The 18417-nt window shown below is 40.9% G+C and overlaps 3 protein-coding genes across 4 annotated transcripts; 1 reads left to right on the top strand and 2 right to left on the bottom strand.

The window, feature by feature from the left end:
* Positions 1–78: 78 nt before the first annotated feature.
* LOC311026488 (required for drug-induced death protein 1-like) lies at positions 79–3261 on the bottom strand. The gene is made up of 2 exons (XM_084030082.1): positions 2792–3261; positions 79–744 (listed from the first exon to the last, which is right to left on the bottom strand). The coding sequence occupies exons 1-2, from the start codon at positions 3068–3070 to the stop codon at positions 607–609; spliced, it is 417 nt and encodes a 138-aa protein (XP_083886208.1). The 5' UTR covers positions 3071–3261; the 3' UTR covers positions 79–606.
* Positions 3262–3845: 584 nt separating this feature from the next.
* On the bottom strand, positions 3846–16289 carry LOC311026468 (structural maintenance of chromosomes protein 6). 2 transcript variants are annotated; one of them, XM_084030043.1, is made up of 27 exons: positions 16022–16142; positions 15508–15645; positions 15171–15303; positions 14709–14814; positions 14300–14436; positions 13979–14040; positions 13773–13853; positions 13582–13683; positions 13103–13222; positions 12901–12999; positions 10837–10983; positions 10410–10498; positions 10117–10281; positions 9172–9350; positions 8455–8656; positions 8119–8233; positions 7825–7985; positions 7494–7629; positions 7133–7213; positions 6807–6977; positions 6581–6718; positions 5569–5714; positions 5331–5456; positions 5078–5183; positions 4688–4840; positions 4382–4479; positions 3846–4213 (listed from the first exon to the last, which is right to left on the bottom strand). In XM_084030043.1, exons 2-27 carry the CDS (start codon positions 15634–15636, stop codon positions 4123–4125), a joined length of 3273 nt encoding a protein of 1090 aa, XP_083886169.1. In that variant the 5' UTR covers positions 15637–15645; positions 16022–16142; the 3' UTR covers positions 3846–4122. The 2 variants fall into 2 exon arrangements, with proteins under 2 accessions (XP_083886169.1, XP_083886168.1); XM_084030042.1 differs by lacking the exon at positions 16022–16142 and adding an exon at positions 16161–16289 and having other exon boundaries at positions 3847–4213.
* Positions 16290–16324: 35 nt separating this feature from the next.
* tmem18 (transmembrane protein 18) lies at positions 16325–17702 on the top strand. The gene is made up of 5 exons (XM_084030044.1): positions 16325–16484; positions 16657–16774; positions 16959–17013; positions 17110–17203; positions 17309–17702. The coding sequence occupies exons 1-5, from the start codon at positions 16392–16394 to the stop codon at positions 17405–17407; spliced, it is 459 nt and encodes a 152-aa protein (XP_083886170.1). The 5' UTR covers positions 16325–16391; the 3' UTR covers positions 17408–17702.
* The last annotated feature ends 715 nt before the right edge of the window (positions 17703–18417 follow it).

The following is an 18417-nucleotide window of genomic DNA, read 5'->3' as shown; positions in this document are numbered from 1 at the left end:
ATGTTATCTGAACTACTATCATTAGCAAACGTTTGAGTCAGCATCTCAGCTTTTCTCAGTCATTTCACTTCTACCTCAATTACATCCTTTTATATTCAGACTCTGGAAATTATGAGTACTTTTTCTAACTTTATTTTGAGATGTTAATGCTTTTTTGTTCTCCTTTGTCCATCATTAACAGATTGTTCAAATTTGTTCCCGTCCTTTAACATTTTATCACATGCCATTACCATTATCTCATTATCCCTCTGCAAACATGCAAACACCAACTAAATGCTCCATTTAAAAAAATAAAACTGGGATTTCTGCAAATCTGGTGAAAAGGCAATACTGCGTATTATGACGCCTACAATGATTGATAAGATCAACAACATGATGCAGTAGGAAAAGCCCAGTGTAAATATGACAAGTCTGTGTCTGCTGTGTAAAAGCCCTATTTTACAAGTTGCCTATACAGCCCAATAAGAACATTTTGATTACAATGAATAAGCTAATATAAAAATGTAATTTCAAATACAGAAACGGTCTGAACATATTAAAAGTCTTTGGTGGTCGAGCTACAGCACCGTTTGCACAGAAACCCGGAGGAGGTGCACGTGGCTCGGCTCAGACAGTGTTTCTGTCTGGGTGAAAGTCGGGGACAAACGTCGCCGCCAGCGTGATGGGAGTGGAGTAGCCGAGGGCAAAGTTGTACAGGCCAAGCATCAGACACTTCCAGGTGCAGCGCAGGGCCTTGCCCACATTCTGAAAGACGAGCAGACGGCCATAGATTAATCCTCAATAATGTAATCATCTCTATTCTAAGGATTCAGACGTTCAGAGTGGGATTCAAACCACACAACCACATTCATTCAGATTATAAAGCTGTATCGGTGGTTTGGACAGATTTATTTCAAACAAATATGGGAAATAAAATGAAATCAGGCAGAACCTGCACATGTGGTGTGTTTTTAGAACAATAACACCGCAGGAGGAGAGGTTGTCTGTAGACAAAAAGCCCTGTGAACACCATTGTCTCTGCTACTCTTTGAACAGGAAGGGCTGAAGCGGACACAGGAAGTCAAATGTTTTAGAAAAATACAGCCAAAAACAACCCTACTTCCTCGATGCAGTGTGTAAAAATGGCTTTACTTACTAGTTGAACTTGTTATTTAAAATGTAAAACAACAACCACAATAAAATTGGGTCATAAACAGAATAGTGATAGTTTGACTACAATAAAAACAGCTTGATTAAAGATTTATTATAGATTTCCAAGATCAAGGATGAATTAAATGAGTTATTTATGATTTTACCTGGCACCTTCATCATGTTTACACACATTTATGTCGGCCATGAATAACAGATAAGAGTCACTAATTGTTCAGTATAAACCAATATACCAGGTCACTGATAAAGTTATTGTGGCGATGGTGGTTGGGATCATATTCCATGCAAGCCATTTTGTTTCAAATCACACATTAAGCGACTCAAACTGTAAAAAGGCTGCTGATGCGATGAGTATCTTAACTTCCGTCCAGAGAAACTTTGAAATCAGCAAAAAATGAAATTACTTTCAGTCACTTGATTGGTGTAGATCAATTCATTCAGTGGTTCCACAGTTTCTTCCGATAATCAACAATGTATTTGAATATTTTAAATGAGGCGGATTGATTGATGTCATATTAAGTTCACACTTCAACTTACCCAAATTGAAACTACAAGAAAAGACAAAAGCCGGATCAATTCCAGTATTTTCATAGACTTTCAAGACTGCATTATTTCATATTCGGTGAACATGAACAACATGTTTTATGGTACTTCTTTAAAGACTGTATTCTAATATTTAAAAAGCTATTTTATTTAGTTTCACTATATTATTTTTATATACAGCCTTTCTTTTCCTTAAAGAGAGGAGAGAATAATACTACAGTATTATATATCTATATAATTAAATGCTAAGTGACAATAAATATTGTCAAAATATTTTTTTATTTGCTCTTTTACACCTACTAGGCTACGTCAATATATATCACACTAAATCATAATGCAAGTTAGATATTATGATGTCCTGGACATTTGCTAGAGGACATTTCTCTAATTTGACCTATTTGAATTTTAGTTGAATTTAGTTTTTTAATTGTAAAATTTCAGTGTGCCACCCTTCTACAGTCTGTGCCCCACAAGAGAAATATTCTAGACACGCCCCTGTATGGCAGTCAACATGACCCACTAATCTGTAAAAACTTCAGTGTTAATTAGTATTATTGTCTACAATTGAGGTCAGAGTTCTGACATTTCCTTAGCAACCACACAGGAGTATTGGTCATAAAGCAATCAGTCCAGTAATCAGACCACTGATGCTGTTAAGAGAAGACACGTTATCTCTAGATTGCATTTCTCCATAATCAATCAAAGTATTGAACAACACCCAGGAATGTGCTGAGCTCCACGTTGTTTGTCAGGACTGTCTTGTGTCTCCTCGGCTACAGAGGACGGAGAAGGGACACATGTGGAGCCTCAAAGCTCTTTAGTGAGTCTCTCTGGCTTTAGTCTGACTGACTCAAGCCCGTAAATGAAGACCAGAGATCCCAGATGAGCTGCTGCTGGCGTCCTAAGGGATTGTTATGTGTTTTTAACAGCAAGCTTTTATCTTCTCCTGGATGATAAAGGTAGTTTATGACCTTCCAGTAATGTTTGTTCTCTAAAGCAGTTGTATCATTCTCCAATGACTTGTTATTACATCAAAAATCACGAGATGGTGAGGATTATGGAGCAATTTCAAGAACGTGTAAAGAGAAAACACACAAACCTTCTTGACCTTCCTGTACTTTTCTTTCTTCCTCCTCTTCTCCTCTTTTGCCCTGACCTGCACCTCCTCGTCCACCAGCGGCTCGTACCTCTCCGGCAGGAAGGCGAAATGAACTTCCCTGTGGCTCTTCTCCTTTTGTCTGGCGTTGCCCGCCGCTGGCTGCCCGTCACCGTCACCAGAGTCATCCACGTGCCGCTGATATTGTACTGTTCGTGCATGAGTCTCACCCGATGCCGAGTTTCTGTCAAAGAAGCTTGCTGGAAGAGATTTGGGCTTCATGTTGTCCGCCTGTCGCAGCTCTCAGGGATGAAACACAAAGCACCACTTCTCCCCCGGTGGGTCGGAGGATGTTGTCAACAGGAGTTATGTGCATGAGTGGAAGTGCATTCCAGCGGACCGTCTCATGTGGAGGATTTGGCTCAGAGCCCTTAAAGATGCAAATCCTTCCTCCTGGCAAGAGTCACCTTCTTTGCGTTGCAAATTGAACGTATCAATGCAGATCCAAATAGCTTCTATCTAGGAATGGCCATGCCCCCCCCCCCGGCCCCACGACCAAAGGCCATGCCGTTTGTTCCTTCTGCAAAAAAGTGTTGCCACATAGCAGCAACACTAGCAACCTATTTAAGCATTTAAAGACAATGCACTATGACACTTTTAAAGTCAGTTACAAAGTCCCCTGCTGTCCATCAGAAAAGTTTAATTTTATTGAATCATTAATCTATTTTATTATCCTCTTAAAAGCATTTATTTCTAGTTTTTATGTTTAAAATTACCCTTGCAATAAAGATATTAATGAACACTGTGCAATCATGTGATTTTCCTTTAAGGGGCAAACAGTATTTGTATTGATATCGATAAAAAATTACCATAACTAATGGTATCGTATCAAAAGGAAACATTTTATTGTCCATCCCGACTTCTATCCAGTGAATAATGAGCTATGGAAAAGAATTATGTGTTGTGTACTCATTGTAACATTGTTAAAAAGAAAGCAAAATAACCTGAATTATGACCTCACATTAGAGACAAAAAACACCAATACTGAATTAACACATTTATTATTTTTATTAGAAATATTTCTTACCATGACATAAATTCTCTTAAATGGAACTAATTTCAAGCCATTTAACAATTATTTTTCTCAATAGATATAAAAATACAACATTTTATTGGTACCAAACATTGAAGCGCCTACTTAACATAACTGAACAATTTGTATCGCTTCTACAAAACTGAATCCCTGTGGCTGCACATAACAAAATAATGTAGGGTTTTAGCGCCAGCTAGTGGTCTCAATACCTCAGCTGATGTTAAATTACCAGCAAGCAATGCTACTGCTCGTTGTCTTCACTTTGAGCGTCGTTACCACGGTCTGGATCTTTGAGACGGAGGATGCGGATGAGATTCGTCGCTGGAAGAGAGCTGAAACAAAAAAGAATCAAAAGATGTAACCATGCTTTAAAAGTGGCTGTTTACCCCTCCAAGGGAAACTGAGCCGCATACTAAAACCACATCGTCAATAAATTACAGTTGTTCCAGCTGCTGTGATATACAAATACTTAAACAAAGCGATGTTGTATGAGTGAATACCTCATGCTCTGTGGGGTGAGGAAGATGAACTGTCTGTAGCGCTGACTGGCAGCGACCTTCAGCATCATGTCCATTGATATCCTCCTGTTCACCATGTCCTAATTATACAAAACAACCCCCAAGAATTCTGTTATCTTTTGATAAAGAAGGTGAGACAGTTTCATTTAATGATATGGAGTTTGTTCAAAGATTCCCTTCTCCCTCATATGCCTAAAACAGAGTTTATCTCAATATGCAATAACGGAAGTGTGAACTCTTATTAAACAACTTGCGATGAAAAAAAACTCAAACAAAACTTTCTATTACCATGAACACGTCAAACTCATCGAGACAGCGGAAAGGCGCCTCCGTGATGGCCCAAAGAGAGAGGACGAAGCAAACGGTGGAGAAGGAGCGCTCGCCTCCGGACAGCGAGCGCATGTCAGTCAAGTCAGCCTTGTTTCCCTGACCTGGCTGCACCTACGGAGTAGTGGAGAACAAATCAGTTTCATTTCACTTCAGACCACCTGGTTAAAAAGCTGTAGCATGTCTTGTATATTTTGGAATTCAGCATTTTATCTAATAGACTCTCAGTTGTTTTGAACTGAACTCGTGACCATCAGTTCATGGGTGTTGCACAGAATAACACTTAAAATCCATTTTTAAAGGGCGAACTGTGGTATTATGGTTGTCTGACTGATCAAACATCGGTCTTACTGAGATCGAGAGGGTTTCATTCTTGTGGTCAAAGGTCATACTTCCAGTGTAGCCTCTCTGGGCCAGCATGCTATCAAAGTAGTATTTACAGCGGGCCGAGAGGAACCTGAGAAAAGGGAACAAAAGAAAAATCACAATTTATCAAATCTCTTAATTTGATTTTGATAATCCATTAGCTTGAAGAAAAATATAATATAGAATATAACAGAAAAACCTTGTCATATGTTTTTTCCATAATGTGTTGACAACCTACCTCCTGAGCTCTGCGTAAACCTGGAGTCTTTGGCTCATGACACTATCGAGACTTTTGATGAAGCTGTTGAAGTTCTTCATTTGCTGTGCCATGTTCTTGTAGTTCTCCAGAGCTTCATGATACTGCCTAGACACAGGAAAGGTTTACGTGTAAAAAGAAAATTATGTAATTCAGGACGTTTCATTATAATGTTAAAAAAACGACACGGCCAACAGAGACGAGGGTCTCAATAACATACCTCACAACCTCCTCGCGGTCCCCCTGCTGTTCCTGCTGGGTAGTGATCTTAACCTTAAGGCGACTGATCTCACTGTCCAGACTCTTGGCTGTCCGCCGTCCTTCCAGGCGCTCTGGACAGATCTGTGTGGCCTTGGCCACAGATGACTGAACCACAGGGTGATAAAAATCAGTATCCGGGACTGGATGCAGGTAAAACTATAATGTAAACAACAATCTGTAACAGCCGTAATAGAGTGCTGTCCTAATGAGTCAGAAACCACAGAAATTAGTTTAGTATTTTTGCAATGGGTTTTTTGCTTTCATGCCTGAAATAAGGTCTGTGGTGAACACGAACTGAAGAGATTTGAATGTTTTATTCTACAATAAAAAGGTACGCCAATACATACCCTTCTTGTGACAAAAGGCGGTTGCTTACCGTGGTTTATAGCCTTATGATTTTGACTTTGGGCAATTTCACCACTTAAAACAATAAAAAAAGGTGGTGCTCATTTAGGAAGATCAACTTGCTGAACTAAATGTGCAAGGATCATAAACTTGTGTTTGCCACAGAGCTCATTTCCTGCAACATCAAAATGCCAATGGAAAATTCCAGTGGCTTTTTGTAAGCCTTGTGATGCTAACTAACAGGGGATGGCCTACAAATACACCATCCTGCATCTGTTTGAGAGCTATTTAAACTCATAAAAGTCAGTTAAGCAATAAATTAACACAGCTCAAAGGCTACAAAAGAACCAAATTAAAATGTCCCTGCTTTTGTCAGAATAAATGCTGTCACACCTTTGAAAATCTAAGCGTGTGCTCTGTGTTGGCTGTGTTTTTCTGCGATCTCAGACTTTAAATCCAGTTCTAGGACCTACATTATTACATCTACCGCAGAAATAAAAGTAGAATTCACCGGCCATTGATTAAAATGATTCATCTTGTGATTTAAATTTTTAAAGTTAGCCACAAAGCCCTAGAATGAAGACCTCTGGCTCCAGTCGTCCCCCCTGTATCTCCGTTTGGCACACCTGAAGTTCCTGCTCCTTGCTTTCCAGGTTGGCTTCAAGGGTTTGTATGTTGCGGAGATGGGCACTGCGTTTCTCGTCATAGTGCTTCTTGTGATGCTTGGACTTCATCACCTCCTGATCAGTCTTACTCAGCTCCTCCTGTAGTAGAACAAAGCACACGAAGAGTAACCTTCACAATTATACCGACGATAGACATCTGGACACCTGGGGTTGGTCTACATATTACCTTGACGGGCTCGGCTTCCTCAGCGACCGTGTTGATCTTCTCCTTGTGTCGACTGTACTCCTGCTCTGCCGTCTCATAAGAGGCCTTTAAGTCAGCCATCTGAGCTCGCGCCTCGTCGTACTCCGCACGCTTGGACGAGATTTTAGTCACGATCTCTTGAAGTTCTTCCTCCTACAGTAGATTGATGACAGCGGCATATCACATGCTCTTTGCAGAAATATTTCTTCAGTCAACTTCCTTATTTTCTTTAATATGTGTATCTCGTGAGATAAGAACAAGTCCATGGAGTCTGATTGTTGTACTGCATTGATGCGTTCTGTACAAACCAGGGGACTGAGATCCTCGGACTGAGGCTCTTCCACATTTTGGAGCTCTGTCAGCTCCAGCTGTAGCCTTGCTGCCTTGTCCTAGAACAAGTACACAGACCACATGGGCATATTTACAAAATATATAAGCCTAAAATACTAGATTTGCAAATGAATATCTGATTGAGCAGTATTACATTTTAAATAGTATATCAATGCATCGATTTCTGGTCGGGAGGCATAATCATCATTCTTGTGAAAAACAACTGTTCATCACTATAAACTATTGGATATCATGGTTTATAGACATTTTCATCATTATTAGAAATTAAATTGTATTACAATAATTGTTACAGGAGTTCCTGAGAGGTCAATGTGTTACCTTGGTGGTCTTCTGTTCTAAGTGGGTACTTCTCAGCAGCCCTTGATTCTGTTTGACGTCTTCATTTAACTTTTTCATCTGTTGCTGGAAGCGAGACTCCTGAGCTTCCTGGTTTTCAATCTCCCTCTGCAAGTGCCTGAGAGTAAAGTGAGGAACCAGGAGACAGAGAAGGTATTAAGATAGCTGTGACATGTACAGTTGGTAAATTCTATACATTTCCGCAGAAGAAGTCCATCGTCTTTACACTGTCTCTCTACATACAATAAGATAAGGTTTACATGCCAACGAGAAAAAACCAAAAGATCAGGTGTAGATGCCCTGGTGACCAAACCTGATCTCCTCCTCAACATCTCCAGAGAGGTAGTTGGCTCTGGTCTGGTCAGCAGCGTAACTCCGGTTAGTGAAGATCCGATCTCCCTCCTTGGAAAAGGCCTGGGTACAGTTCCTAGGGGGGTTTCTGCCCTGCATTATTCTCCGAGCCTCTGTTCGATTCTACAAAACCATGTATGTACACACAATAAATAAAAAAAAGAAACACACGTCAATGCACCAAATCTTCTAAACACTAAAATGGTGTTTTACAACAGGAGTCAGAATGTGGCTGGTGAGAGAAAGTGACTGTTACCTTAATGAGTAGAACGCTCTCTATACCCCTTTGATCAATCAGACAGTTGGCCACAACTGGGTCCTCAATTTCTAGAGCCTGAAGCACGGAGGGGTATTCAGGGTGGCTCACAGCCCTGACGAAAAAAGACAAAACCAATCAAGACCACTGTTGAATATATGCGACTCAAAACCACACTTTTTGCTTGAATAAATGTCAATTAATATCTACTCTGCATGCATTTAAAACACAGTACTGCCATTTTGTTTGTTGCTCCATTATATGTCATACATGCACGTGAGGAAGCTGTGTAAATTTTAACAGTGAAAATGTTGTTAATATTGTACGTGACTTCACCTTGATCGTGTATCGTGGACACGTGGGAGAAAATGGCTGGTGATGATGGAGGGTCTGTGGCTATGTGGGAACATTTTGGACATGAGGCCCTGCAGCACCCTCTCATCCTCATGGTTATCGCAAGCGAAGGCCTGCAGCTGCCCCTTAATACATATTTCTACAGACAGGGCTAGCTCTGGGTCCTTTAGGCTAATCAGGTAACCTGAAGAAGGAAAGTAAACATGAAAAATAAAGCAAGTTAGAAATGCATTTGTCACACATATCACCTTTTAGTTAGACAGAAAAAGAGAGCAAAATGTTGGTTAACACCTAATAACATACAAAGTGAATGGTGGGTTTAACATTGCTCAGCTGTCACATCTTCTTACATATGTATTACACTGTAAGGCAACGTGCACTGTGACATTCAATGTGTCATTATGCTCATTATGCATGATGTTGTGATTGAAAAGGCTGAGAAAGGATCAGACCTGGGGAAATGGGAAATTCCTCCTGCGGTGAATCTGGGCTGCTCAATAGGTGCGGTTATTATTGCACCACCTCTTTTTTATTATTTATTTAGCAAATGTATTTGTAATTTGTAACTCAAGAGTTTCTTCTCTAACAGATGACTTTTGCACAGGGCTGTTGTGACAGTTACCTACCAAGCTCCGTGGTTGGCTTGTTAATATCGGGATAATAATATAATAATAAACATAAATGGGCGTCAAGTCTTACCCAGAGGTCCTCTAGGTTTGTGCCTAAACTGGCCTCTTTTGTGAGCCTCCTGGATGGCGTTGAGGAACGCGGGCATGTGCTCTCCAAAACGCCGCAGTCGATTGGACCGACTGCTCTCCATAGTCTGCAGGTTCCTTCTATTGGCATCAATGGACCTCCTGAGCATGTCAAACTCTCTCCTGGAGAGTGAGGTGGGTGTTACTGTTCCAGTTATTCCACTGCTGTATGCATCCAACAGACCAATAAATGTTCTCCTAATTGGGGTTATTGAGGGCTGGTAGGGAGCTAATAATCTAATGCACATTTTGAATTTGGGTTGGTCCACCCATCAATGTTTCAAAGCTCAACAGCTGAGCAAGACGTCTAAGTCCTATCTGGAGTAAAATACCAGGGAGGCCCAAATTCTGTTGTATTTACTTTTTAAATTATTAGCGGAATTTATCAAAAGCATTGAAAGAACAGAAGGACTAAGCAGTAGACTGGCATAATATGATTTGTGAATGATATTCTCCTCTTATCCAATAACCCTATTACGTTTAATCCACCTTAACTTCAAGACTTTTGATTTCTCATCCTGTAACACTCCATCATAAGACTCTGACCTGATGACGATTCCTGAACGGGGCCGTGGCTTATGCTCATTTAAACAGTGCAGGCTGGGCATGGGATGATTTATCATTATGTATTGTGGATCGCCACAAAAACACTTGATTGTGGTGAAATTCCAATTTCTGTTATTATCAGATTTTGATGCTTATTTGGGATAATATCATGAATCGCAATTGTCTTGGCGAAGATAAAGATGACATATTTTGCAGCTGAGTTACAGCTAAAAGGGGTCACAATGAAAGCATGTTGTATACCGAACCAAACGCCAAGTACTTTGAGGACATTTATTGGTCTTCAATAAGCAAAGTAAGTCAATATCCAATTTAATTTCCCTACTTCATCTTTCCTTGTTCTTCATTGGCACGACTGCAGGCGAGCTGATACTGATCAATCTGCTGGCCAAGAGTGGCGATCTGGTGTCTCATGTCTTCCAGCTCAGCCTCTACCTGCGCCACACGCTCCGTCCTGGCCTGGCTTTCCACTCCTGATGTCTGACTTATGCTGCAGGGATATACATTTTTTTTTATAAAAATTGGAATGAGGACAAAAAGCACAGTGAGTCAACACGGAATAAATACATTTCAACTTGAATGCAACCCAGAACAACTGAAGACAAAATTAGGTTGTACCTCGTCTTGAGATCGTTTATTCTTGAGGACAGCTGAACCTTGTCCTTTTCCAGGTCCCTCAGGTTAGCCTTGAATCTGTGGACAGTGACCTAACTCCCATACATAATTGAAGATTAGAGACACTGGTCAACAGTTACGACGTAGAAATCACTTCCAGTCCTTGTTTGAAACTGCAGTTTTACGATCGGACAAGTGAAAATAAATGTGATCTTTATTAGAGGCCAATATTCAGTAAAGATATGAGGGAAATTGGCATTAATGCATTTTAGTCGTTGGACCCTAATAATGCTATATTATGAACCAAAAATCATTTCTTTAATACAGATGTGATATTTCCATTTGGGATAAGTAATCTTGGCTGTCACGTAAGTAAAACACCCCTCTACTTGCTTAATGTTAAGCCTGAATTAATGATCTGAACTCTGACCTCACTGGACTTGAGGAGGGTATTTCGTCTCTGGGCCTCGGCCTTGAGCTCGGCACAGTCGGGCTGGAGCGTCTGGACTTGCTGTGTGATGCCCTCCAACTGTTCCTGGATCTGCCTGGATTTCCTCTCAGCTTCCGCAACCTTATTCTGCATTTTTACATAAACACAGATCAGAGAAGTAGGGGGTTTAAGGTTAGAGGATAGAAGAGGGATACGCACAGGGCCGTAGCCAGCTATGAGGTCACCGAGGTCCGGACCTCGGTAAAAAATTGGGCCCGAACAGCATATTAACACACCGCCACCGGACAGCTTTTATTTTGAAACCACAGGAAGTTATCTATCGGCGGAAGTCACGGGAAATTTACAGAAGAGATGACCACAGACAACACTGCGAGTTGACAGGTGAGTGACAGCTTTTAAATATTATGCTACAAGCAGAACAAGTTAAACCAATGATCGACGCGATCCAACAGTGTAAACTTGCAGTATTGATCCACTATTTTCGGTCTTAAGGCGGGTCCACACCGCACCGACTGCCCGACTCGCGTCGGTAAATGAAGTCGGGCTACTTAATATGGCGTATACGACGTGGCTTATACGACGTGGGCCGATTCGAGCGACCACACCAAGGAGACTCATGTCACGGACGCCGACTCTCTCAAAGACGCCGATTTTCGGTCCGGTGTGGACTCGCCTTTAGTCGACACAGTAGGCTAAGTAGCCGAACGTATGAGGAGCGTTCGGATGGAGTCCGGCAGACAGCAGTCAGACCGGGTGACATTCAAGTAGACGAGAGAGCGACGGTAAAACTTGGGGGAGGTCGCCAAAATATATTGTGGACGGTCCCGGGAACGCTAAACGTCCGACTCCCGAGATAAAACATTTTGCCGGCTGCCCTGGCGGTATCTCACCGCGAGTTGGTAACCTTTAAGGCTCATAGCGTAGCAAGTGTGTGTGTGTGTGTGTGTGTGTGTGTAAACAATAAGATAAGAAGTGATCATGATGAGAACAGTCTCTCTCTCATAGGCCATAGGCTTATAATGTTAGGGCTATGTATATAATCAATAAGGTCTAATCAACCTCTTTTGATTTCCCCCTACAGAGGAAAAAAAAAAAAAAAAAAATCAGTGACTGTCTGAAGAGTGAAAAATGTCAAAAAGAAAAAAAATTCAACAGAGTACGTTGGATTCATTTGTTTAAAAGAAAAACAGGTTGTGTGAAAATGAGGACAGAGAAGGGGAGAATGAGCAGAGGAAACAGGAGGATAGAAAGAAGTGCGGAGCTACTGCAAAGAGTGGAGAAGAGACAGGACAGAGCAAAGAACTATGTGGAAAGACAGGAGAGACGAGAGAAGAGAGGAGAAGAGATAGGGCAGAGTGGAAAACCAAGTGGAATGGATGAACAGAGAGAATGGAGTGGAGAATCAGGAGGACCAGTTCAGTCAGAACAACAGAGGGGACCAGAAACACAGACAGGAGAACAAATAGGACCAGAAACACAGACAGGAGAACACAGACAACCAGCAGCACAGACAGGAGAGAGAGCTCAGACAGAAAAACAGAGAGAGGGTGGGAAAATCCAGAGAGGACCAGGTCATAGAGAAAATAGTCAGAATGAAACAGTTGTCTTCGATGCTCTGGATCCTGTGAACTACAAAAATAAAATGTAATCGGGGTGATCATTTTAACTTATGTTTGTGTATTTTATGTCATTTCAGAGGGCCAATGCAGAGAGAGGAGCATGTGGAGGATGACTGACTGAAACACACACACACACACACACTGCTAGCACAATAAAAACATTTTCTTTTTACCAACAAGTGTATCAGTGTACTTATTTTTGTAAGTGACATTTTGGTATGGTTTGTGCAAAAACTGGTAAAAGGGGTGTCTTTCCTGGGACGGACCTCACTAATTTTGAAATCCTGGCTACGGCCCTGGATACGCATGATGCTTCTGATGCGAGTTATCAAACAGAAGCAGTTGTCATTTAATTACTATGAATTTGTAATTAAAACACACCACACGCATTGACATTATGGGATATACTAGAAAAGGGGCATACCTTCCATTCATCCACCTTCTCATCATATTTCTCTGTAGAATGTCTGTGTGACTGCAGCTTCTCTTTAATTGGCTCCAACTCTTTCTCCATCTCAGTCACCTGCAACATGCAAGCCAGGGTCAATACTATTTAGATGAATGATCTGAAAGAAATGATTGCACTAGCCCAGTTTCATAAAATATATGGGAGAAAATGATCTCACCAAAGTCCAAGCCATTTGCTTCTGCAACTCCTCCAGTTTGGTGTGCATTTCATCAAACGATGCCAGGCTCTTGTAACGGTCTTCTTTTTCCAGGTAATTCCGCTTCAAGTCTTTCAAGGTCTATAACAGTAATAAAACAATTGTTATGGTTATGTTAAACATGGTTAAAAACAAGAGTAACAAGCTAGCAATGCTGGTCAAAGGATTAAACATTTCATCCACAATGAAACCTCATGCCGAGCTTATTCCTTCTTACACATCTAACAGTTACTGAGCAACATTATCATTCATTTGGAGTTGCGTTTGTGTTCTCCAGACGAATATAACTCATATTCCTTTGTGAATAATTGTGATTACTCCCTCTACTGCAGGTTCATCACTACCAGCGACCCTTTTCACAGTGTCATTTGAGATATTGTTTTTGTAAAATATGAGTTATACTGCGTATAAAATGAATATGTCAGCCGGACTGATCTTACTTCACTGTGTTGCTCGACTTTATCCTGTGTGATTTGCTTGGTGGATTTGATGTAGACAAAGTCCTCTCTCATCTGATCCAGTTGGGTAGATTTCATAAAAAACTGTAAGTGGAATGGAAAATGTCAAAACAAAAGATAAAAACATTCCAATAAAAAAATAAAAAATAAAAATTGTAGTCATATATAATTACCTTATATTTGTCCCCCTCTCCTTTGGAGTGTAGAAAGTATTTGCTCATCTCTTGAGTGAGAAGCGACACAGGATTGTTGACCTTAGGATAAAAGTTAATGATGACTCATGAGAAACGGCAACAAAAAGGTTTATCCCACAGGATTCCATTCTGTTGTAATGAAGATTATACAACATTGTACTGTATAGGATTTGCATAGCTCATACCTGTATGTTAAAAATGTCCAGGATGGACAACAGCTCTTCCTTTTTGGTTGAGACAAGCTGACCTGTAAGAAAAGAAATTATATATTTTAATGAGTCCCTAATAGATGTATGTAGCTGCAAGAGTGGTAATTTGCTTGTGCATAGAATTACCATCATCACTGTATAACCATTAGTGATCAATCTGAGTTTCTTCTCATCCGTAAATTATTCCTTTGGTGTATAAAATGTCAGAAATAGTAAAAGCACAATGAAGCAATAGTCTCTTTCCAAAATACCTGGGAAAAATAAGAAGCATAATCCATCACTCTTGACAGTCTTTACCTGATTTGCTCCTCAGTTTATAGGTTCTCATCCCCTCGCGTGTTATCCTCAGGTCTACAACGATGGCTTGACCATACACCTCGGGTTTGTAAGCATCCCTTCCTTTGTTACACAGGGTGACCGATACATCAGCTGAGCTGAGGAAAGTGTAACACGCATTGATAAACTGATTAGCATTTGATTCTTATCACAATTACTCTCTCAAAGAGAAAGGACAAGAGATACTTGTTGCATTCTCAATTGTGTAGTGCTAGTAAGCAAAAGAAGCCTTCATGGTTGATACTAGAATTTGAGTGAGGTTGAGATGGACCACTTCAGGTGATAATCATGGAATGTCTGTCGAAAAAGGACAGGCCCTTAAAAGGCTTCTACAACCTGCACGAGAAAAATAATGTGGTGCAAGGTTTACCTTTCTCCTTCCTTCACAAAACCCTTGAGGGACAATCCTCTGTTTGTGGCCTGTGCATTCCCACCTAAGGCGACTATGAGAGCTGTCAGAACGGCACTCTTTCCACCTGTCACACACAGAATTATTTTAGACATGCACAATAAACAAAATAACTACAGTTATGAGTTAAAAGCCTGACTTAAATTTGCCTAAATACATGATTTAGGTTTAAGCCATCGAATTGATCCAACTTGGGGCTAACAAAATCACTCACGATAAATGCACTTGTGTAACTAAAAAGCTGAGCACTGATAACATGCAATAATGATGGAAGTAATCTACAATCCTGTTTCCGATGATACTAGTAGTTAGGACATCACTTGCAAACTTTCAGAAAAAGCTGAAATGGGAACTGTAGTCAGATTTGTATTCATCTAGTTCAGTTAATCCTCTATTATTTAATACCCAAGTGGATACACTTACTTCCATTGTTGCCAACAACAAAGTTGACGTTGGAGCCAAAAGTGAAGGGGCCGAGGAGAGAGTGGCACATGAAGTTCTTCAGCGTGATGCTTTCCACGATCCCTGCATCGCTCACCACCTCGCCAGCAGCACCCTGCACCGAAACACAGGTAAACTGAGCATGTCATTTCACTCCAATACATTTATACGAGTCATATTCCTACTCTGTAAGTTTCTTAACTTTTTATATAATTCTCAGAGAAGCAGCTAAGACGAACAGAGTTAAGGGAAATCATCAACATAAATTATGTCTATACTCTATGTTATATTTTCCCCATGTGGCAGTGAGAGTACAAACCTGTCCATTCGATAGATGCTCTTCCCGGTCCCTTTCCAGGACATGTTCATCTTCCACGTCCTCCTCCTCCGCGGGTCTGACCCGTTTATGGGGTTTGTCGAGGGCAGGGCTGCTTTTCCTTTTGGACATCTCGGTCGCCTAACATCCACGTCGGGAGAAATGAAACTGAAAGTTAACAAACGGCATCCGGAGTAACGCTGGTACTTCAAAAGGCTTGTCCTCCAGCCAAAACGCCATTGAGCGTTTCATATGTATACTAACTGGTGCAAAGTCGTTGGCAAATCGACAGAGCAGTGGAACGAACGAACCGTTATATCAACAACACACACACACACACACACAAACATCAGTTAGCCGAATTACAAAACCTAGCTTAGCTGGCTAACTGACGCAATATGCTAAACAGTACGTTAACAACAATTAAGTCGTACAGAAGCTGCGTGTGTTCGCTTAGGCTTGCGTCGTTACAAGAAGTAGCTAGGACTGTTATGTTAGTTGTGGAGCGACTGCTCACCTAACTTGTAACGGCCGCGCACACAACACAACTGACGGGGAGGACCACCGCTTATCGAATTCGCGCCCACTATTTTCGGGGAAATATCGCGTGGATAAACGAGATCATAGGCGTCCAGATTTTTTTTAAGCATACTCACATAGTATTTTTCAGAATTTTATCGAGCAAAAAACGTCTTTAAAAAAAGAGTGGATACTGAGGGCAGCAGTGATATAACATCATGGATGCCAGTTGCCGAAAAATCACGAACAACATCATTCGGAAGGAGTCGCTCCTGTGACGTAGTTATCGTGGGACACATTTGACTTGCTTCCGGTTTGTAGTCTTGCCTTGTTTACATGAGCCCAGGGCTGAGCAGGGTTTTGTGAAGATGACGGACCAGAAAGCAAAGAACATCAGCTCTATCCCCATCGATGAGTTCAGCAATTTAAGAATCACATCCATATGGACGTTTCTCATGTCTGTAAGTTACGTTTCATTTACCGAGGGGCTAGCTGGCTATGAGTTAGCGTAACGTTAGCTGTCCCGGCTAATAGAACGGCTTCCCACCTGGATCGGCTATATTCCGGTTCAAGTGACAGCTTCCCAATGTGTGCTTTTTAATTTTTTTCTAACTGTTGTTTTACTGTTCGTAGGTGCAGTGGTCGGAGCCTTGGTTGATCGGGCTGTTGGTGTTTCACGTTGTGTGTGTCTTTCTGACCGTGGTGACGTGTAGATACTACAGAGCTCAGATATGTCACTTCCTGCTCATGGGTAAGCGTATAAAAGAGATGCCTAGTACAATTGATTGAAAATTAGGATTAAATGTTATCCTATTGTTATCAAGTAAGGACAACTGCTATATCTCAAATACAGTAAATTCAGTATACTTTACCTTGTTTAGATTTTGTGAGAAAGTGGAGTATTGTGACTGACATACTGTGTCTCTATCTTGCAGTTGGCCTGGTATATAGTGCTGAATATCTAAATGAGTTGGCGGCCATGAACTGGAGGTAAGACCATTGTTCGGCAGTATTTTGTTTCTTTCGTGTGAGAAATTGTGTAAACTCATTAAGTTTATTTAATCAATGGTCATTATTTTTTTGCAGGTCCTTTTCTAAATTCCAGTACTTTGATTCCAAGGGCATGTTCATATCTTTGGTCTACTCTATTCCTCTTCTGCTGAATACAGTCACCATCGTGGTAAGCTTTACCGTTTGTAATCATCCTTGTCACATCAAACGGAATGTTATAATAAATAAACAAAACACTCCTTGACACGTGATTGTTTGTGTTGTACATTGGCAGATAGTCTGGGTGTACAGGACCTTTTCCACTATGACTGAACTGAAGACACTCCAGCTCAAGCGAAAGGCGCGCAGAGAGAAGAGAGAGAAGAATGACTGATCCCTCTCCCTATGTCCAAAAATGGGCTTCATTGGGAGGTATTAAGGAGCAGTGCCTCTGCCATGCTAATCCGGAATTTTGGATGAGGAAGGCAGATTCCTTCTTGTGACCGATTGTTCATTGATGTCAGTCAGGCCTGGGTGTTTGATTCGGGGCACGACTGTTGAAAGATGTGGGGGAATGTACTGTACACTATGAGATATGCAGGGACCAAAGGACATTTACTGTTTTGTACTTAATGTTGTTTCTAAGTGTGTTGACATGCTCAAAGAAAGATAAAGTGTTATTTAATGACGTTCATGCGACTGTTGATTTCAAGGCCTTAGAATGTTGCAGCACTTAAGAGTAAGATTTAAGACTGTTGTGTGGAGGAGGAGAAAAAAAACGTCATTTTCAAGAACCATTGTACCATGTGGTGTTCTCATTTGTGTACGGAGGACTACAATAGATTAAGCATAAATCCATCGTCATTATCACCGATCAAGATACATTATTGTTATGCTAACTCAACTGGCACCCAGAATCGGTCAAACTTGTCTGACAGTTTTCACACAGTGTGGGCGCTTGGAGGGAAAAGTAAGGTCTCGTGACGTGTCAGTAGGTTAAATGGGGAGACACAGTCTAAAAAAATATTTTGGCTCTACTACTGCAGAATATACAGAGATGTATGAAGACCAAAGGGATTTTTGGTGAATGTCTTTCATGAATTAATAAAATACTGTACATTACACAAATCTAATTATAATAAAGCTGCTAAAGGAAAAGTAAAGTTTATGTCTGAACACCACCAATTGGTAAAATCAATAAAGGCCTGATGATGTTGCACCACTAGAGGGCAGTATGAACTAAATGGCATGAGACAGATGGCCATAAGACCCAGTCTTTGAGAGACCTTTATCCTCAGCTCACACTCCAGTTTATCTCTTCAGAGAGCTGAAGAGGGTTTACCTCAATCTGTTGTTAATTCATATGACTCCTTATTTGTTACCATATGCATCTGATCTATCCTG

This window comes from Eutrigla gurnardus, assembly GCF_963514095.1.
Source record: "Eutrigla gurnardus genome assembly, chromosome: 16".
Classification (NCBI taxonomy): domain Eukaryota; kingdom Metazoa; phylum Chordata; class Actinopteri; order Perciformes; family Triglidae; genus Eutrigla; species Eutrigla gurnardus.
This window is presented reverse-complemented; position numbering and strand designations above follow the sequence as displayed.